The sequence below is a fragment of the Squalius cephalus genome (genome assembly GCF_949319135.1).
Source record: "Squalius cephalus genome assembly, chromosome: 5".
Lineage (NCBI taxonomy): Eukaryota > Metazoa > Chordata > Actinopteri > Cypriniformes > Leuciscidae > Squalius > Squalius cephalus.
The window spans coordinates 42,080,165-42,103,112 of NC_137126.1; the positions used below are offsets into that span (position 1 = coordinate 42,080,165).

A 22,948-nucleotide genomic window follows, 5' to 3' on the forward strand; every position below is an offset into this window, starting at 1 on the left:
AAGTTAAATTGTTCTTAATTCAGTTCATTTGTCACACTGAACATAAGTCAAGTGCATTGCATTCTGATTCTGTGGACAGTATAGTGCAGAAATAGAAAGAGTTATATGTTATTAAAAGATGGAGTGGAGAAGTGTGTGTTGGTAGGTTGTTCCCACGCTGTTTGAGACTCTCACCGTGATGGATTTTCAGAACCACCTTGAAAAAAAGTGTATTAATGCTTTAAATTTCCTCATCTATAGATCGCCTCACATTCCTTCAACATTCTGCGCAGCACCTGTGTCCTTGTGGATCTTATTGTCTCATTTAAGAGAGATGAAGAGATGCATGGAGAGATGGAGTAACCCTCAGTTGAGCTAATCCAGGGCCTCTAAAGAGGTTTAAACTGCTCTGGTTACATCTAATCTTTTTGCTCAGACCCAGCTGAGCCTGAAACCTCTTCTCCATGATCGAAACGTACAAATAAAGGTCTCTCTCTCACCCGGTGCAAGTATGAAAGGCGGCTATGTGCTCTGTGGATTAGAGTGGACTTTCCCCCTCCCGGTTTCTCAATTAGAGAAAGGATGAAATAGAGGAGGGAAACAAAAAAGACCTGAACTGTTTGCAGAGTATAGCTGCTCTATACCGAGCAAGGGGACTTTTCAGAGGGTTTGTGTCATTTTTAGGCAGTTTCATCATAGCATTTCACTTGGTACTCCAAAGAAAAACATGACCATGATGCCATAATAGTAAAATCAGAAAGACTCTTAAAGCTTCTCAAATTGTTTGGAGGAGAGCACTCATTTATTTATTATGATTTTCAAATCCTTAAAGGTTCACCCAAAAATGAAAATTCTGTCATCATTTATTCAAGTTGTTACAAACCTGCATGAAATTCTTTCTTCTGCTTAACACAAAACAAGATATGTTAAAGAATGTCGGTAACCGTTGATGGCCCCCATTGACTTCCACATTTTTCCATATTCTATGGAAGTCAGTCAGACCCATCAACTGTCTGGTTACCCATATCTTCAAAATAACTTCTTTTGTGTTCAGCAGAAAAAAGAAATTCATACAGGTTTGGAAAACTTGAGGGTGAGGGCTGCCAACTCCCACGCATTCAGCGTGAGACTCACGCAATTGACACTTTTCAAACGCTCTCGCGCCACACATCCATTTTCTCACGCAGACAAAAATCGTGAAGCAGGACACTGACACCGACAGACAAGACAGAGCAGGTTACTTTTGATATGAAACAAATTCTCAGCTCTCAGATTCAGTCAATTTTATTACGAAATTCAAACAATAAATACAATTTTGGCGCTTGTAAAAATGACGTGACAGACGGCTGTGAACCGATAGTTAATAGTTAATAAACACGAATAAACTAGACATGTTGAAAGATATACAGTAGGCTACAACTTACAGAAATGAATATGCCTTATACATAACATCGATCAATTAGTGTTTTTCAATCGTGGAAAGAGGTCAATAAAACAGATGGAGAACAATAGTCACATAACATTACATTTACCTCAGTAAAATTAGCTATAGAGAGGAGTAGTTTGCTAAATTTGTGCACTATATAAAATATTTATTATATTTTAACTTAGCCTACATCATTAAAATATTATAACGTTGTTATAATAAAATCAGCATTATATTTAATTTGAGTTGTTATTTTTTACCTTTAATAAGCTGACAGGGCTCTATATGTTTACATTATTAGGTGATAGGCCTATTTTTCTTGAGAAAAATTAACATGTATCTACTGTACCAAATATTTAGCCTATCCAAAAGGAATCAATATTGAAAGATCGGAATCAAATCACAAAAATTGAATTGAATGAAATTGTGAAATTTGTGTCAAGCAATAATAAAAACAGTTGCCTACCAGTTATTGTACCATGTCAACATTGTAACATGTTGTCCCGAAACTTAGCCTAATAAAATTCTGTTTAGTTACCAAATGTTTTGACAATCACAGCTATTGTGATGCAAGTGGGTTTTTTTTTTACATCCCCCAATCCAACCACCCCTAAACAAAACAAAAAAAGATTAAATAAATAATCGAAATGTCAGAAAGATTTTTTAAAAATATTCTCCCACTATTTGATGATCTTCCAAATTGCTAATTTGCTATCAGCCACCACTGTCAAATAAATAGCCTAAATAAATAAATAAACTTGTTTAGGCTAATTATCACTTTCCAGTCAATAAACAATTGACATTGAACATTTTGGTGGATGTTTTTTTTTTTTTTTAAATAGCAGAGTAATTAGTAATTGTTATGTAATACTATTTTTCACTCTTTTGCGAAAGAAAGCAAGTGAGAAAGAGAGACTGCTCTCCTTTTACTTGTTGGTAAGTAAGGTTAATAAATTAGATCAAACTTGTTTTTCAGCTTTGTTTTCTTTCAGGCAATGCTGAAGACAGCTCTCCTCCGGTACGGGGCTTTTCATGTTCGCTGTCGCATGTTCTGATTCCATTCGTCGCACGCGGGATTCCGCCGTTTGTACAGGTACCGTGTTTACATTCCTAAAACGGATTGCGCAATGTTTGTTTGAGCTTTTACTGATGATTCCGTGCAAAATAATCGCTCGCGGATATATGTTGTTACATCGCGCGCTGTTTTGTGCTTATCAATGCTTCATTTGGTTGTGTTTATGCGATAATGTGAGCAGTGAGAGCAGGTTTCTGCGTGTAATGAAGCTGTCAGTGGTTTATCACAGCTGTCAACACTGAATGCTTCACTCATCCACTGCAGTCATGCTGTCAGACTCATCAGCGATCTGTTTTGTCTGGACTGTAGGGTTCGGACAGTTACAAGCTATAATCCATACTGCATCTAGACTAATATGGGATTACCATTAATGTCTGATTCGTGGTAAACGTGATGACACAAAGTGGTAAAACTGTATTTATGCATATTGTGGCCACGAAAAGCAACGCTTAACGCATGAAAGTCTTTGCATTTATATTGCATTCAATCTACTGAAATATCAAACTGGCATTTCAATATTTGATTTTTTTTGGCTTTTCAAGCAAAACAGTACATTAAAAACACCATGGGGGGAGGGGGGATGTGATTGTGATTGTCAAGACATTTGGTAACTAAATAGAATTTTATGAAGTTTAGTGACAACAATGTTTACATTGTACAATGACTGGTAGGATACAGTTTTTATTATTGCTTGACAAAAATGTCAAGATTTCAATTCCATTCTTGTGATTTGATTCCGATTTTGATTATCGGAATTTATTCCGATATTTTAATTTTATTTAAAAAAAAATAATCTCACGGTCACCTAATGCTGTAAACATAGAGGGCCCAATCTGCTGGTATTATTAAAGGTTAAAAATAACAAATTAAATATAATGCAGTTTTTTTATAATAACAATTATTTAATGACATAAGTAAAATATATAATAAATTGTAATATAGTGCTCAGCAAAATCTCCTCTCTAGCTATTTTTTCTATTCAGTTAACATGCTATGGTCATTAAATGGCTTTCCTGAGGTAAATGTAATGTTATGTGACATAATTGTTCTCCTGCTGTTATATTGACCTCTTTCCGTGGTTGAAAAACACTAATTGGTCGATATTATGTATACTTTCGGTAAGTTGTACTGCATCTTTAAATAAAAAAGTAACAGATGATCGGTTCACGTGCACTTCAACTGAGGCGCTCAGCGATCTGTCACATTTACAAGCGCCAAACGTATTATTGTCTGAATTTCGTAATAAAATTGACGAAATCTAAGAGCTGAGAATGACTTTAATATTAAAAGTAGGTTACCTCTTTGCTCCGCAATTTTTCTGTGCGTGAGAAAATGGATGTGTGGCGTGAGAGCGTGTGAAAAGTGTCAATTGCGTGAGTCTCACGCTGAATGCGTGAGAGTTGGCAGCCAGTGGTATCACAGAGTCATATCTAATGATCTAGTACAGTGCTTTTGCAACTTTTAAGAACACAAAGTATAGTCACTCACTTCCATTGTTCAGTTCTTTTTCAGCATTGCAGCAAATATACATCTTTTTGAGTGCTAAGGATGTTTAGGATATGCAAGCAATACATTTTTATTATTATTAATATTCATGTAGTTCAAATTAATCATGCAAGAGCCTCATCAATCCCTTGACTGGACTTTTGCATATCTGTAAAAGAGTTTTATCAGACATTAGAAATGAAACATTGAAAAATAACACTTAGAGTAAATGTATTGGTGACACTTTGCAATATTTGCTTTGGTTAATGCATTAATCAACATTATCTAACAACGAGCAATAGATTTGTTACAGTATTTATTAATCTTTGCTAACTTTAGTGAACAGAAATACAACTGTTCATTGTTACCTCATGTTAGCTCATTAAATAATGCTGACACAACTTTTGATTGTATAATGACGTATTAGTAAATGTTGAAATTAACATCAACACAGATAATACATAATTTTCATTATTTCATGTTGACTTACATAGTTAAATAATGTTAATAAATGGACCCTTAGAAATTGTTACCTTTTTTTATTATTTTAATTGTATGTCAAATTCCAGGTCATGGAACACTACTTAAAAGTTTGAGGTCAGTAAGATTATTTTGTAAACATTTTGAAGTAATTAATACTACTTTTATGCAGCAAGGCCACATTGAATTGATCAAAAATGTCAGTAAAGACGTTTATGTTTATGTACTATGGTGCTCTAGAACAGATTTCAGTGAGCTCTAGTGACAACCAAGCAAAAATGTAGTCACTAAAATTTTATATATATAGATATGCTCCTTTAAACCACTCCAAAAGGCACAATTTTGATTCTGTCCACTGCAAAACCAAAAACACTATTGTGGGATAGGCAGTGAAATGTCTGAAATTGACTAGGGTGTGTGTGTGATGCATGTTGTTACTAGTTATGCATCATTTGTTTGCAGATTCCATGTGTTTTCATATTTTATATTTAATGCAATTAAATGCATACAGTTTAAGTGTGACTTAAGCAAGTGCACGTGAACCTGTCTGTCCAGTAAACCTCAGTATCACTCAATACATCATTGCAAGGAAGCAGGTGATAATGTCCACAGATAAACATGTTACCTGCAGGTCTCTTTGGTAATCAGCTCTAAAGCCCCTTAAGTCCGGGTGCAAAGACAAAGTGGCCACCATCACTTCCCTCACACGCAGCTATGCATTCAGCCCTTATCTGTGTCAGCCTCCGCGTGGCATTCACGCCATGGGCAGGAACAATGAGGCCTGTCGCTCGCCTCCGTCAGCTTGAGTGACAGTGGGTGTGGAAGCACTTGTGTCTGACTTCAGCTCTCTATCTTCCACAGAGCTGTTTTTCCAGTCCAGATACTCCCCCCTTCCCTCCGTTTTCCTTTACCGATTCACGGCAGCACAATAAAGGGTGTGTGTGTACCCCGCACTTCCTCCTCTGTTTGTTTAACTGAGCTTTAGAATGGACCTGCCGGCCCGTTCGCCACATTTGTTTCCTCCACTGGAGAATTTGACTTTTTTTGGCACGAGGGGGGGTCGAAAGAAACGCTGACTAATGAGTATGTGGGTGTTGGGCTCGGTGAGGTGGAAATGTCAATGAAGTCCAAAATAAGAATGAAGAAAAGAATGACTAATATCCGAGGTATGATATCATTAAAACCAGGGAGTACAGGCCACAGCTCAAGCACGCAGCCATCAAAGTCATTCTACTCCCTTTATGTTCTTTTTATTATGATTCATTCATGTTTTATCTCACACACACAAAAATTGGATTACATTCAAACATTTGATAACATTCCCAAACTGGATTTTTAAATTGTGACTGGTGCTTGTCTGTGAAATGGTTGTTGGTGTTTTCCAGGGCATTGGTATTCAGTTGCTAAGGTTCTCTGAGTGGTTGTTAGCATGTTGCTATGTGTTTGCTTACTGACTGGATCTTCTTAAGAAGATCTTTTTTTTTGGATAAATGAACTCTATGCACAACGAATTTTAAAATTATAATATGCTTGCTGTACTACTCGTATTTAATTTGATTGTAATCCTAATCCTGTGAAACTTTACTAGCGAGACGCTGGTTTGCTTTAGCCGAGAAACGCGGTTTGCGTATCATCTGGCCATACATTGGTGGAATGTCTTGACGTTTCGTTCAGCGATGCGTGAGGGCTTGCGCTCTTCAGAAACAATTACATAATATGACAGAGAGGTCATGTTTTAAAGCGAAACACTCACTGGAATGAATAATTCACTTAAAACGCAACGTGAGTCTCTGTTCTCTCTGCCATCTGTGATGTAATCAGCCTGGTTTTCTTTACATTAGTGCTGTTTTGGACTGATTGTTTGATCATTGGACTGAAAACTTTCCCGGAGTTTAGCGTCTTAAAATGATCTGTTCAGTTCTCTTAGTTTTTCTGGTCTGGATCAAAAAAGAAAATTAAATATTTAGCCTAGTTCACTTAGCGTTCACACTGACATTTTTAAAGTTAATTTTTGTATTTAAAGTGTGTAGTTTCTCTGTTGTTATGTTTGCCTGTAAAGCGCTTTGAGAAAGCAACTTTTAAAGGTGCTATATAAAATAAATGTATTATTATTATTATTATGTAGAAGCTCTACAAAGGTCAAAGTGCACAATAAATGGAGTTATTGTCTCCCAAAAGAAAAAAAAAACTGCCTGATATGAGTCGTCAGTAATTCCAGCCTTACTTCCTGCACAACCCTATGTAGGTTTGTAATAATGTAAGTGCATAATGCCCATCTAGGGTCTTCATTGGCTGCCTGCAAACAACCTCTACTTTTGCCGCGTTTCCACCGAAATTACCCGGAACAATTTGTCCCAGGAACTTTTTTCCCCCAGACCTGTAGCTAGCCGCGTTTCCACCGCGGTCTAAAGTACCATGAAGATTAGGCTTATAGTCCGGTGACGTAGGACTGCGCGCGACTTTACAGTTCCCACTGGATTTCATCCTCTGAATTTAAGCTTAATAAAGCCTGAATCTCGTCATCGGTCGTATTTTTTAAACTCCATTGTTGATTCGAATAGCAGACGACTGTTACTGCACACACCGCAACAGATGGTGATTGAATAAAATGTTGCTGAGTCAACCAATCATGGACTGCGGCATGAAATACAGCATGAACTCAACCAATCAGCATGTTCAGCAGCACCCAAGTCCCACCCCTAAAAGTTCCTGAACTTTGCAGTAGCACCTCATTGCAGTACATGAGATCCAGGGGGCGGAGTTGGATCCAGATCTAAGGGGTGGAGATTGGTAGGTTTAGGGGTGGGTTTAGGGATCAGGGGGTGGAGAGGGGTAGGTTTAGGTATATGTAAGGTGGGAGGAGTTGGATCTGGATCCAACTCCTCCCCCTGGATTTTGTGTTCTGCAGTGAGGACCATCTCGAACTTTGAAAAAGTACTACCTCGTGAGCAGGGACTTTCAGAGGGGTAAATATTTCCCCGTAACTTCATTTAGACCCTGGTTCCTGCGGTGTAAACAAACCGAGTACCACCCCAAAGTTCCTACTTCCTGGGGAAAGTTCCTGTGGTGGAAACGTGGCTTAAGACATGCTTTCAAACACTAGTTGTAGCTGAGGCTTGGAACGGTTTGGTTCCTATTATCGACATGTCAAGAAGACGCTGTTTTCTGCACTGCGAAAGCAAATCCAATTTGCATGCACATCGATTCAGTTCAAACGAACTGCAGTTGCACCTTTCGTTTTAATTAAACCATATCTGCAAAGTGTGAACACACCGTCTAAGCCTGCATAATTTTTGCCTGGTGTACAGTAAAACAAATGAAAAAGCCCTAAGTCTGATGGGTAATAGCACAATCTTTTTGGCCTTTTGCGACGGTTTTATTTACAGGGAAAAAAATGGATAACACAAAATAATAATGCTAGAACTTAACTTGCATCTCCTGTGTGCACACCTCAATGCACTAACCACAAGTGCACAGCTCCTGAAAATCAAACGCAAGGTAATAAGCCGCCTTCTCAGACTTTTTTTTTTTTTAAGTTTCCCATAATGCTTTGTCACAGCAGCGCTTTAAAGATGGCATCCACCTGCTCCACGAGGGCAGCAGTAATCACATTCTGTATTCCCACAATCTGCAGGATCTTAGTTGGGCTTATTTATGAATGGCAGCACATGACAGTGGTTTGGGCAGAGGTGTGTGGCTGCCCATCACTGAATCCACTGATTCCACAGAGAGAGGAATGCGGACCGCCTATCCTCGATCTTTGAAGCCCACATTAAAATGACTGCTGCTCCCCCTCCTCCGGTAAAAGTCGCAGCGCAGGGGGCACAGATAGAGCCTGTGTTTGATCTGAAGGTCGCCAGCCCTTTGCCTGTGTTGAGAGATACCTGGCTGACGTGGCTGCTTCTTATTTAATAACATGAAGGGGAAGCGAACTCTCTCTCATAATTAGGCCTAATTACCAAGCAGGTGTTGACAGACGGCCCACGAAGAGACAAACTGCCTTTATCCAGAGTCTTAGAGTCAGATTACTGGAGCTGTCTTATCTGTTACACCAAGAGAGCTGAAAAACGCTCTCTCTTTCCTCCCATCAGAAACAGGCATTCTCATTTCATATCTGCTTTTGCTTGTACATTTAATTACAGATCCTAAATAATTATGCACAATATTGACTTTCATAATAATTATGATTCAATGATCGTGACTCATAATCATGGCTTTGCTGTCAGATGTAATAACATTATATCACTGTTGAGGGAAATATCTTGCGTGAGGTAAGAATGGATTTTTTTGGATGGATATCAAAAATACAGAAAAAAGTCCTTCAGATATCTTTATATTATGCTGATTTGGCGCTCTAGGAGCATTTCCTGTTAATATTAATGTTGAAAACAGTTGTGGTATCTAATATTTTCCAATAGAACATTCAAAGGAACAGCATCTATTTGAAATGCAAATATTTTTGTGAATGTCTTTACACATTTGATCAATTTAATGTATACTTGCTAAATAAGTGTTAATTTCAGAGCTTATGTTCAATGAGTGTTATGTCCTGAGCGTTCCTGAAACGTCAGTGTGAGTAAAGTGGTAACTGTGGTAAATGAAGTAGTCTTCTCTTAATAGTCTACTGGTTAGTGCTGCTGTGGTTGACCAATATGGGGTTTTTATTGGCTGATTCAAATATCTAGAGAGCATGTTGGCTGATGGATGCTGTAATGCCAATAAATATAACTGATACAGTCCACTAATTTAATGGGATAACTTGTGACAAGTACTTGTGGAGAACAAGAGTTTCTCAACAGCACGGGAACTTTTTCACTGTTTTATGATTCACTCCACTTGTTTATTTGCTATATAGGCTAGAATTCCAATTCTGTATTTTGCAACATTGTAACTCGAGTATTTTTGTTAACAGCAAAAAATAAACAAATATTGTCTGAAATATCAGTTAAAGCTCCAATATGTAACAATTCTGTAATAAAATTTCCGAAAATAACTTGCACAGTGTGATATATTTCCTCCAGTTGTGTACTTACAATATCTCAAAAGTCTCCAAAGATTTTTTATTTCAGAGAAATTCCGATTTTAAAATAACTGTCCGTCCCGGAAAAGAAATGTCGCCTCTCAGTGACGCAATGTCCGCACTATCCTTTTTTTCCGGTGTGGACCATGTGATATTCCACCACACCGGAATATCACATGGTCAAATGCAGAAGTGGTGGTTATAGCGTTATAGCCATATACTGTATGGTTATAGCTGTTATGGATCATGATTACTCTTTGGCGAGTATTGAAGTGCCAACAAAACGAAAGCATCCATATTCGATTACACGCAGACTGTGTGACAAACGGAGGAATAAAACTCGGATAAATATCGGCCAGGCGTTTTCGAGATGGAGAGAGCTGCGCGACAATCTTGGACTTGACAGAGACTCTGCTCTCGCGAGTGTATTGATAGACAGGTAAGCAAATAAATTTTTTTATTATTGTACAAGTAATGTAATAGTTACAGTAAAGATGATTTTAATAGATATGAATTACACCACATGCCTGTAATAATATAGCATAAGATTTCACGTTCCTTGCAGTTCATTAATTATGATGACATAAAATAATACGATCAGACATACAGGTAATACAAAAACGTGATCCTTTATATCACGAGATACCTCATCCGTGATCATGATTCATTAATTCCATTTAGATACATCGCTAGATGGTGAAAACGCATTAAAAACGACATCTCCCATCGTCACCTCCTTCATAGCGTCATCAAGCTTCGCCTTTGTTATTGTTGGAAACTGCGCCCTCTTGTGGTGAAAAAATATTACATATTGGAGCTTTAATTGATATCAAAAGTTTTGTAGAAAAGCTATATCACACTCTCTCACTCTTGTTACTCTTGAATGGATAGTTCACCCTAAAAAAAATCATAATTTATTAACCCTGGTGTTTTTTTTGTTTTTTTTCAATCAATGTCATTTGCACCCGATATAGTTTCAAAATAAGTTTATATATACAGTTTTGGATTGGAATGACATAAGGGTGAAAAAATGACGATGAAATCTTTATTTTTGGGAGACGTATCCCTTGAAATATACATTATACAATTTATTAATGCCAGCAAATGAACACCCCCATAACACTGTATGCGTTCTGCTCTCCTCTGTCTCTATCCATGTCTCTATCCTCTATGAAATAATGATCTTTCTTGACTCTTTGGCCTAGTTCCTCAGCCTGTTTTTCCACTCCATCCATATCTTTACTTCTCTCTATCTCTGACTGACAGCACCGTATGGCAGAGGTATGTTTTGATGCGTCGTGTTTGCACAACGAGAATATGTGTTTCCAGACCCGTGTGTCAGTGAACTTCACAATACGGGCATGTTAATCCTCTTTAAACCTATGAAAACCTCACTGTCATATGGACGATCGTCCGATAGTGCATTCCTCCAGGTTATTTTTTTTTTTGGTTGGTTGGGGGAGGGGGGTTATTAAAGTTTAAGGTGCCCATATTATCCTATTTGAAATTCTTAATTTTATTTTGTGGGCCAGGAGGCCTTCTACAATCAATTTCCATGCATCCCATTCAAGGTCAAAAAACACTTTAATTTTCCCATAATAAAGTCTACATCACCTCATTTCTCAAAGAGTCTTAAAATGGTTTGTTCGAAAACTCAGTCTCTCTAAACCCCTCCTTTCGGACAGCCCAGTTTATTGTGGGTCTACAGCTCACAGCACGTGTTGGAAAGGAAATGCGTATTACCATATCTGAATATCAAGCTTCCTCCTCGTATACACAATGATACGAAAGATGGCGTCGGTTTTTCTGTTTCAATTCCAGCGAGAGTCCTCATGGTTTTGACAATTTAATCATAATCATACACTGGTCGTTCATTGGCCAGAGGAGAACTGCCGTCCCGACTGAGCCTGGGTTCTCCCAAGGTTTTTTTTCTCCATTCTGCCCTGATGGAGTTTTGGTTCTTTGCCACTGTCGCCTTTTTTCCACCTTTGTTGCCATTGGCTTGGCTTTCTTAGTTGGGGACATTAAATTTAACATTTAATATTCAACAATAATATTGATCTGCCTGCATTGACACTATTATACAAGAACTGAATTGAGCTGGACGATGACGTCACGATTTACTCCATAGCGGCTATATATATATAAATGAACTAAATAACTTTTTTAAAACAAAAATCAAACATCACTGAACTTAGGCTACTTAAGCCAAACTGTGACGCTATTTTCTTCTGGAAACAAACTTTTTTGCATTTTTTTCCTGTTATCTCTGTAAATCTGCTTTGAAACAATCTGTATTCTAAAAAGGCTATATAAATAAATGTGACTTGACTTGACTTGACTTTTGAAATGCCTGCAAAGTGCATGTCGACAACTTTTCCAGGCCTCAGCTACTACTACAGTGTTTGAGAGTGGGTCAAAGTTACGACGTTCGCAGGCAGCCTATGAAGACCATTTGCTGACATTATGCGAATTTGTTACATTTTTGTGTAGGTATGTAACAGGAAGTGAGACTGGAATTGCTGACAAGACAACAACAGTTGCAACAGTTCAGAATCAGTTCTTTCTTTTAGGAGACAAAACAATTATTTGTCGTACAAATATATCTTTAAAACCGACATTTTCACATACAGCTATATTACACACTGCATGAAAGGTAATATTCAAAAAACCGTAAAGAAAAGGAAAACAGTACTACTTGTTGAATGTTGATGAAAATGATTTTTTTTTTTTTTAGGCGAACTGCTAACGCTAGAAGCTAGTTTAAGATGTATTAGTATTCCTCACTTACCCATGATCCCCTTGTGGCTGGAGACTGTCACTGCTCTTTAAGCCAAATTGTCATGTTTGTATAATTATATGTGTATAAAGTCAAGTCATATTTATTTGTAAAGCACTTTTTACAATATGCATTATTTCAATTTACATTGTTTCAGTATTTTGTATGCAATAATCTTCCGAGTGTCTTCTTTAAAAAGAGACCAACCTGTATTCCAAAGCATTCATGAATTTAAGTTCAGATCTATGCTCAAAAAAGGGGGTCAGAGTTAGCAAGTTAAAGGCCCTATTGCAATTTTTTTGGCCATTTTCAATCATTTCTAACTGCACTATTAAGGTAAATGGCTTTAGTTTAAGATCTAATTCAGCTGCATAGGCAGTTCCCCAAACCAGAGTTTTAATTTCAACCCCTATATGTGCAGTAGACAGGGTCTGGCTCCTATACAGGCCTGATGGCGACTGATAGTCACGGGTTCTAATCCCACTGCCTCCCTCCCAGCTCTCCTGTAAGAAACTAGAGGGGCGTTTAGTGACTGTCCCCTTTGTGAGGGGTTCATATGGGGCGGCTGGGGGCTCGACTCTTAATTAGGAAGGTAGGGCAGTGAAGAATCTCCGCTTGACAGATTAACATGCACAATTTAACCACTAACCTTCCGAAATGAGCTACCCCAAAATACCTGTGGGTCCGGTTTCAGTGCAAGGGCAGAGGTGACCAGAGATGACACTGAGCAGAAGGGTCTTCATTAACCGAGCGGCTCCATATCTTAAATCAGCAATATCAGTCACCACTCAAAGGACAAACCTGGCTCAGTCTGTGGTTATGTAGTTTTTTTTTGTTTAATTGTGTTTCAGTTTAATTGGTGTAATTTTTCACATCCCTTTTAAATGGTTTCATTTCTATATTATGGTTATGAAACTTTTCTCTGTGTCAAGTACCTGAAGCATTTCTAAGGTGAGTCGAAACTTGAAACTGACATCTTATGACGTCTTGCAGGTTCAAAACCACATCAATGTGTCAAATTTTGAACGTTTTCTTTTATGAAGACCTCAACAGATGTAGCTTTTTGCGGCCGTTTGAAAGGGATTTGTCGCTGACATCTAATCGTCTAATTTCCGTCTGGATTTTTGTGGTCTGTTGCATCTCCACTGTGGCCCTCCCTGCAGCCATCAGCGCCGTTTGCGCTCGCATGTGCTTTGAAACCCTTTTTTTTTTGCTGTTGATGAAAATAAAAATTAAAAAGACTGTTTCCAGTCTGTTTACAGTGATTAAGTTGTCTCGCTATGATTTATGATGTATTGAGCAAGAGGGTTTACAAAGGAGAAGGAAGACAAGGGGAAAAAATAACATGATCACATCTTCCTTTTGCCAAAAGGCCTTTAGTGTTTACAGTGTTAACCAAGAGATATCGGTGTATTCATAGGGGCTGGTGCTAATAATTATGAGTAAGTTGTGTAAACAAATTCCACCTGTGCTGGTCATGTGGTCGATACATTTTTCTATTCTTTTTGAATGTCAGGATTTGATTTTTTTTTTTAGGCAAACTGCTACAAAATCCTAGGATAAAGATCACTGATGTTACTGTGGTGATGTCTCGCCCTCCTCCAGACCCGCTGTACATCCTGAGGGGTTCAGGGGCCGCAGTGAACACCCTTCACTTCTGCTGTGGTAGAGATGGACCACCATTTCTCTACTCTGGGTTGGTGCCAACTTATTATATGAACCTTCAACATTTTGGTTGCCTTAAAGGAGCTGTATGTAAGATTGTGGCCAAAACTGGTACTGCAATCACTTTCAAATGACTGTATAGAGCGGTGTATCCCCTCCCCCTCCCCCTGACTCGAGGTTGCCAGATAGGCTGCAGGATCCAGCAGGAACGTAGGCTGCAGTTTGTAGCTGCAGCTGTGGTAACTAGAGCAGAGCTGGCAACCCGGATGCCGAAACACTACTGACTTCGTGATTGGTAGATAGGTGGAGGGCGGCGCTTCAAGCCAAAACACAAGATGACAACATCAACATCAGTTGAGGGCTGCAACTTCACTTTTTAAATGACAATATCCTGGCCATACTACTGTTGTCAGTGATATAAGTATTTGAAATGAACATGATTTCTTAATGTCTAGTGACATATCAGGGCCATTTTATGATTAATTGAAATACATTTCTTACATACAGCTCCTTTAAAACTGTCATGTTTATGGTAATCTTGATGCTTGTGTGCTTTAGGTCAGGTAAAGGTGCAATCCATGTCTGGAACCTGACCACTAGGAGAGCAGAACATGTTTTAGAAAGCCATGCCGGGAACTCTGTTATCTGGCTCCACACCTTCAAAGACAGCAGCAGCAGCCTCATCAGGTAGAGGAGAGGGGGGGTATGGCCCTGTTTACACCTGGTATTAAGTGTTTTTGGTCGATCGGATCACCTGGTGAGAGAACTTTGTGCTTTGCAAGTTTTTCGCCTTCAAACCAAACTTGGGTCTCAAACTGACCAAGTTTAATGCACTTCCCGTAATGTTTACACATTAAGTCAGTAGGCAGAGAGTTGGTGGATTGTTTTTGCTGTTCGAACGCTTTCGACCACATGAGCGTTTACACTATGAAAGCAATCTGGTCGAATGCGTTTTCGACTACCTCTGGAATTTAGCGCCATCCACTTGTGATCAGATTGACCAAACTGCATCTTAATACTACATATAAACAGGGCCTAAGATGTGTCACCATGTAGCCTATCAAACTGTGCATTATTATGTGACCATCTAAAGCGCATTCATCAAATATGTTAAGCTGTGATGCTCATGCAGGAGAGACTTGGACTGTGGCCTCCACTTCAAATCTGGACTGTGTGTGGATCACTTTCCCCTTCTCTGTTTTCCATTTTCAGTCCCCTTTCTCTACTGTCTTAGTCTAGGCCAAGATCTGGCCAAACTGGTTCAATTCATATGTGATTTTCAGTGTGATTGCTATGATAGGTTTGTGTTTTGTTCCGCTGTGCGTGTGTTTGTGTCTGTGGCTGTCAGTCAGGGTCGAGACATGCGGGTGTGTGTGTGGGATCTGTCCGAAGACCGCAGCACAGTGACGGACTCTCTCCTCACGGGCAGTGTGGGGTTCAGTCAGTGCTCTCTGCTGGAGTCCCGGCCCGGATCCGCTCTACTGGCCCACCCCACAGAACATATGGAGGAGGTTAGTGACTGCAGAGATAATAGCTTCATCACACACATCTCAGGACAGTGCCCACCAACACTCCGGAATAAATTTAGTTGCTTAAGGTACTGTCATCAAAAGTTGGATTTTAGCCAGTGACCAATAAAAAGATTCTATAATTCAATGGCAGTGGCAGTTCTAGCTTGCATGTCGCCCTGGGCAAACCACACCTTCTGTACATATTTCTGTATATTTTTTAATTATTACAATTATTATTTATTCGTTTATTTTAGAGGCAGTCATGGCCTAAAGGTTAGAGTGTCAGACTGGTAACCTTGAGCATGGCACCTAACCCCCAATCACTCCCCGGGTGCCGCAGTGAAAATGGCTGCTTACTGCCCACAAATCTTACCAACCTCTGACTTTTGAATGGTAGTGTATGTTTAATTAATTAACCAAGCAGTTTCATATATAATTCAATATCAGATTTCAAAATTTGCTAAATATCGACCAATAACCAAGCATTGCAGGTACTGTATGTTAAACAACTACTAGTTAGAATTATTTTAATCTGGTTCTACTGTAATTTTGGCAAGTGTTATTATGACTTTAATTTTTAAATCATGTTGATTCTAGTTGGTAGTGGTCATTTTAGGTAAGATTCAGTCAGACCGGAGGTGTGATTTGGGCAGTCAAGCAGACAACAGAGAGCAGAGAGTGTGAGTTCTGCTCTGTCCTGGCTTTTATTGCATCCAGATTCATGTTTCACTGTTCAGTCTGCCAGTTACTCACTTGAGAGAGCTTGAGCTGTCACTCGATCTACATTTACCATGCTTCAGCTACCAGCAACCCTGCAGCCAGACCTAACACAGAGCTTCAATATTGCTGTTATCCTCGTCCTTTTCCCTACAATGCTCCAAATGCATCTATCTCCCTTCCTCTTTATTTCATCACTCCATGCCCCCTGCCACTGTTATATTGAAACAAAACCAAACTAGATCACTACCGTTACAATCAACAAAGCTGACGTCAGTGTAAGCGGTCGATGCTCCAAGCCACATTTTCCATTTTTGTCACATTGCAAGAAACAGCTGAGAAATAAAAATCAATTTTTTCAAATTCCCATTTTATTTTATATATACTGAGTGTGTGTGTGTGTGTGTATATATTTGTATATGTATGTATGTGTATATGTATATATGTGTGTATATATATATTATATATATGTATATATGTATGTGTATATATGTATGTGTGTGTATATATATATATATATATATATATCTTTAAATAATCTTAATTTTTATATTTCTATGTATTTTAAAAAAAATCAATACATGTTTATTTAAATACATAATAATAAAAATATTAAATTAATAAAGTAGTTAAAATAATGTTTGATATTAAGTGTTTATTACGGAAGCTTTTTTCCGTCACAGAATAAAACATTAAAAAGCGAACTGTGACTTTTTATCTCACAATTCTGACTTTTTTTCTCACTATTGCAAGTTTATGTCTCGCAATTCAGAATTTATAACACACAATTGTGAGTTTATATCTCGCAATTCTGACAACTTTTTTTTTTTCAGAATTGTGAGATATAAAGTCAGAATTGCGAGATATAAAGTCGCAGTTATTGTATTTTGTTTTTATTCTGTGGCGGAAACAAACTTCCGTAGTTTAAATATCTACCATTTTGGCGAAAAAGGGGTATAGGAGCATATATATAACTTGATATGCAATGTAGTGTGCACTACCCAGTGTACTCTTTTCCCCATAGTACTCAAGCATATGGAAACATTAGGTCTGGCATTTACAGCACTCTTACATCCCCCTCCCACCTTGTACTAACTAATGAAGGCCTTGTCAAAAGCCTGTCAAGGTAATAACCGTCACAAGATAACTGCAGGCAAACTACACCACTATACGTCTCTTAAAACAAATAACAATGCTGCAAGGCATGCTGGGAGTCCGGAACTCGACCTCATCTGTGTCTTCCGGTGTTTTTGGAGGCTTTCATGTTTAGCGTTCCAGTGAGGCTGACAGTGTAGGGCTTTAATTAATAGACTCGCTGTTATTTATCGACTCTCTCTCTCTCTCTCTTTAACCTGGGGGGATGAGAGCTGCCCTTCTCTACTGTTTATAGTTACAGGCGTAAACACATGTAGAACGTACAGATGTGTCTTAGTGTTAAAATATGAATTGGTCTGAAGTCAGAGATGTTAAATTGAACTTGATTAGAATGATTCTTAATCATGGCTGCCTCTGCAATCAGCCTAAGACATATGGGCCTGGACCAGTTACTCAGGGGTTATTACATTGTATGTATGTCATATACAGTGACCCCAGAAGCATTTGGACACTTTGAAACATTGAAAGTCATTGCATTAGATAATATATTAAACCAAGCGCACTTTTCAAGCATAAGATGTCACCAAAAAGTGTTCAAAATTGAGATAAAGTGGATAAAGGAAACTTTCTGGGTGTCAAACACTACTAGATCATGTTCATGGATAATGTGATGAACTCCACCTGTGGTTAGTTCTGTATGAACTTTAGGAGAACTGACTTCATACATCCACTAAAAATCACCTTGAGGTCAATTGTATATCATCATTCATTCGCAAATGCCTCTTGTTTTGATATTTTGTTGTTAAATGCAATGGCATTCTGACATTTTGGGCATTTTGAGACAATCTCTATGCATGTTCACCAATGGTCATCGCACCATTTTTATGTTGTTAGTCAGAAACATTAGTGGGTCAGTTACTTATTATTATTATTATTATTATTATTATTATTAATGGTCGTGGCCCTTCTGTGTTGGAAACTGTTGTGTTTTAAACCAATTGCCTCTGTTTGGAGTCCAACGAGTCGAGACAGGCAGAGCGCAGGAAAGTGGGAAGCTGCTGGCAAACAGCCCAATGTTGTCTGCACTCACTTACCACCTGTGAACATGCATCATGGCAAACTTACAGGACTGTTGTCTCATACACATCTATGCAGTGCATTCTTTTGAATATAGATTATTTGGAGGGTATCACTAATTTTAGTCTGGATGTGCATTCAACTTGCAGTATTTCAACATTAACAGTGGTGACTCCTGTAAACCTAGAAGAATGTTTTTCTGAAACTGCTCTTGAGAAAAATACAACACTAAAAATTTGAAGCTTTTAATGTGTGTGTGATATTTTTCAGGTGAGCGTGGTGGATATGAGGAGCTGGACTCCAGTGTGCACTCTCAAACCAGATTCAAAGCTGGGGATGCTCATGTGTATGAAGATGTGGCAGGTAAGAGTCACGACACTCCCCTACATATGTCCGGAAGTGTGCTTGGGGGAAAAAATTACTTAAAAATCAGCCACCACCATATAAATTATGGAGAATGAAAGTGATTTGTTTTATGTAATGCTGGCATTATTAGTCTATTACATTTTTCATTAACTTTAGATTTTAAATCTATAAATAAATTAGGTTTTTTAACTGAGATATCTTTTTGCACTGTTGAGGTTTAATGGATTACTTGCACCATTCTAATGTTTAAAAAAGTACAGTAGTTATAGTGCATTCAAGTCATGTAGAAAAGATTGTTTTCACGAGTTGAACATCACCACAATGTCATAAATATAAATGGGAAGCTCTTGCTTTTCCCGAGTTTACGAGTTGGGGGCGTCAGTATATATACCACAATAGGTATTTATAGGTATAGGCATTTAGCAGTGACATTTACATTTACAACAAATAGAGCTAATTGCCTGCACAAAATATAATAGCCTTTCAACAATATAATGTGTGATGATAAAGTTTAGTGGCTTTATAAATGAATCCCCCTCCCCCACTTTAGAAGCAGTGTCAGATTTTCCCAGGTTTGTAATAGTTGTTGTTTTAAATTTCGGCATTGCCAAGTGTTGCCTTTTGAGGTACTGACAAGTAAACCAAGAGCTCACAGGGTAACTGAGCAGTTGGCAAGTGTGTAAAGCAACAGAACTTATCTGATTTATGGATGCGACCTGTCCGGGCTTTTCCTCCCCCCTCTACCCCCGCTGCACTGTAATCATAGTGTTTGGAACAACTTTGCTTCAGTGCCATATATCAGCTGCCCATGTGTGTTTTGTAAACACAGCTGAAAAAAGTTTTTTGCTTCCAATAAAGAGACCTATAATTATTTTCACTGATAATTAATATCTCTTTTCTAGTATTTACGAGTTTTCCATCTGTACCCTGAGTTGATCTCAGGTCAGTTGACAGAAAGGAGGAGTTTCCTCGCAGTTAATTGGCAGCGCTAATCAAAGCGCTTGATGAAGACGGCTCTGGCCTCAGGCGCTTTGGCTGGTTTTATCTGTGTTGTAATTCTGTTTGTTTTTCACCAACATTCCCTCATCCTTTCTGCCTGTCTTGTGTAGACAGTGGGGCTCTTAGTGCCGTCTGCCTCGATTAGAATTGATAATTATGAAGTATTAATGGGGCGCCCCACAGGTAGGTGCTGACATCTAACAGCAGGACCCTGGGCGGCAGTGAATCGCTCCAAGCTGTCGTCTTTCATTTGCTCAGACAGGGAGATCTGTTACTGTCATGCTCAGTTCAGAGGTACCCGTCTACCCAGATGAGGAACCCAGCGTGAACGTGTTAAGCAGTCCTCTCTCAGTGTGGGCACACTTGGCCCGGTCACTTCCCCAGCGGCTGTAACACATTGCTCGCTCCCGGCGTCAATCAATCATGAAGCGGTTGTCTTGTTATCCTCATGATCCCTGCTGGTGCAGACTGCCGTTTCCTCAACCTCACACACACACACACACACACACAGATGATCGCTATCCTCCTCACTCTTCTCTTTGAACACGTCTCCAATAAAACAGATTTATTGTCTTTCTGACTATCGGAACGGATTAAATGCCGTATTAAGTAATGCTTTTTTGGGGTTTGGCTTGAAACTCACTTGGCACTTTTTGACTGTCTCCCTCGTCTTTGTTCTTATAGATCCACGTGGCTTATGATTGGTTAGAAGCGTCTCAGTCAGCACTGTAAGATTAGAGATGCATGATATACTGTACTCATATCGGTGGCTGATATTGGGGATTTTGTAGGCACTTTATTTGGTTACACTTTATCATACGGTAATAATTACCTACATGTACTTACTATAGGGTTAGGGTAGGATTAGGGTTTGGTTGAGGGTTGGTTGCATGTAATTATGCATAATTCACTGTTATTAGTATGGTAAGTACATTAAACATATGTAACAAGGACACTAAAATAAAGTGTTACTCTTTATTTTACTGTCCTGTTCCCTATGTACATACTTTGTACTTATTATAGTAATTGCAATAACTGGGTATTAACTAGGTACTCACCCTGAACCTTCCCCTAAACCTAACCGTAACCCATGTAGTTACCTTATATTACCCAGTACTTTCTTAGGTAAGTAAACTAAGTACACGTACTGTAAACTAAAATGCAACCGTGATTTTTTATTTATTTCCCTGTTGATCAATTCAGTGTTGTTGTTAACTAAAACAATTTGTACTAATTTTTGTTAATTGAAATGAAGCTGAAATACAGTATAAATATTAGATGAAAATTTAAACGAAAATTTGAAATGTTGCCTTGGCCCACTAACTGAAATAAAATAAGTTGAAGTACTAAAATTACTAAAATAAAAATAAATGAACGCTAGATAGAAATATTTAAAAAATAGATAAAATCACACAAAATGTAAGCTGAAAATATAAACTGCAGTCAATATTGGATATTTAATTGTTTACAGTAGTTATTTTTTTAGCACTCACTTAAATCACCATTGGCATCTCAAATTTAATTTCTTTTATTCTTTAAATTATGCTTTGTAATTTTCTAATGGCAACATTCATTTATAGCTTTTTAAAACTGTCTTTTTAGTGTTTTTTTTATTTATTATTATTTACCAGTAATTGACCATAACAATTAAATAATTATGATTTGGTCAGTTTTAGTATCATCACTTCCTTATTTTACTTGCACTTTTCATATTCAATTCAACATATTGTGTGTTTGTGTATGATTTAAATGCTTTAATCATACTAAAATTGTACCAGTCCATTGTGAAGTTGAATAGGCAGATAATGCAATTGTAGCTCAGCTTCCTCCAGCTTATCTACATATAACTGTTACTTGGACAGATATATAGTATATAGATTGACTATGAAGATAAAAAGCCCCTCTGGTGTAGCTTAATTATAACTGCACATGTAATGCAGTGATGTTCAGATATCCATCAAAATCCCCCTGACATCACCCTCCACCAGTTCTGCTCCATATGTCCTCTCCTTAAGCGTTTGCGTTTCTTTGTACTCCTCATTATAGCCCCGTAAACCGCTTTCGCTTTCATCAGCGTGTTGCATATTCTAGTAACCCTGTAGCACATCTGTTCGCCCTTGTTCAGGTGTGGCTTACACACACGCCACCCACAGTCCTTCACACGACTTGACCTAGAGGAGCTCCTCTCTCCCGGTCTTCCTTTGAAAGCCCCCAGAGATGCGAGGAGGGTCTCTGCCGGGATCAACTCTGTGGTTTCCCACTCAGCGGGGGCTTCGCTGGTGCATGGCGACTTGTTGCCATCCAGTGGAACGCCACTGCTCTCCTCTCCTCTCCTCCCCTCCGTTCTGTTGTGGCTTCAGTCTGGAGCATCCATCTGATGCAGCTGTTGGGATGATGAATCTTTCCCTGAAGCTCCAGTCCTAATCCGGCTAAAGCGCCCTCTTGTAGACCAGCCATGGAGGATATAATGAATTAGGTGTCTACCCAGGGTTCCATGACCCTTGACCTGTGACATCATCAATCAGGGAGCACCTACACTTAACTGAAGTGCAGGGGCCAGAGGGCAACAGACGGTAATGCTTAACAACTGTCTATGAGGCTTGGGGATTGATTTCCAGTTGTTTTATTTTTTATTTCATCCTAATACACTTTCACGGTGATGTGTTTACATGGCATTAGTGATTCGAGGGGGAATTTTGTTTAAGCGTTGCAGGAAAAAGAAATATACTGTGCAAAGAGAGGACGGTCTTTGCGAAAAAAGACGAGGCGGAGAAGGGGGGAAAATGAGTCCCAACTTTTGGGCCCTTACACATATGGAAAGAATTTTTCCCTTGCCAGCTTTGCCTGTACCAAGTACACTACCATTGCCCAAGGGCAGATGAATTGTAAAGATTCCTCATCCTTCTGTAGGTAAAACCCAAAGCGAAAACAGTCTGCCACCTTTTATTTATTTTATTATAAATAAAAATAATATAATATAAAGTGTGTTTGTCTTTGGCTTTGATTCTTGTTTATATCATTGAACATACACTACTGTTACAAATTTTTATCAAATTCAGGAACAACTAAAATATTCATTGTGAAATATTGTGTCACATGATCCTTCAGAAATCATTCTAATATGCTGATTTGATGCTCGAGAAACATTTCTTATTATTAACACTGTTGAAAACGGTTGTGCTGCTTAAGATTTTTGTGGAAACTGGTACTTTTTTTTCAGGATTCTTTGAATATAAGAACAGCATTTATTGTAGCATAGTCTTCTGTCACTTTT

General features: G+C 38.4%; 1 protein-coding gene across 4 annotated transcripts in view; it reads left to right on the forward strand.

Moving 5' to 3' along the window:
• Positions 1 to 2,409: 2,409 nt before the first annotated feature.
• gnb1l (guanine nucleotide binding protein (G protein), beta polypeptide 1-like) overlaps positions 2,410 to 22,948 on the forward strand; it is a 53,781-nt gene continuing 33,242 nt past the window's right edge. For 2 of the 4 annotated variants that reach the window (XM_079871561.1, XM_079871559.1), the window contains exons 1-5: positions 2,410 to 2,498; positions 13,781 to 13,940; positions 14,468 to 14,596; positions 15,258 to 15,420; positions 18,580 to 18,672. In XM_079871561.1, coding sequence (XP_079727687.1) covers positions 2,438 to 2,498; positions 13,781 to 13,940; positions 14,468 to 14,596; positions 15,258 to 15,420; positions 18,580 to 18,672 — 606 coding nt within the window. In that variant the 5' untranslated portion in view covers positions 2,410 to 2,437. Of the gene's footprint in view, positions 2,499 to 4,525; positions 4,563 to 13,780; positions 13,941 to 14,467; positions 14,597 to 15,257; positions 15,421 to 18,579; positions 18,673 to 22,948 lie in introns of those variants that run through there. The other 2 variants (XM_079871560.1, XM_079871562.1) reach the window with 2 other exon arrangements.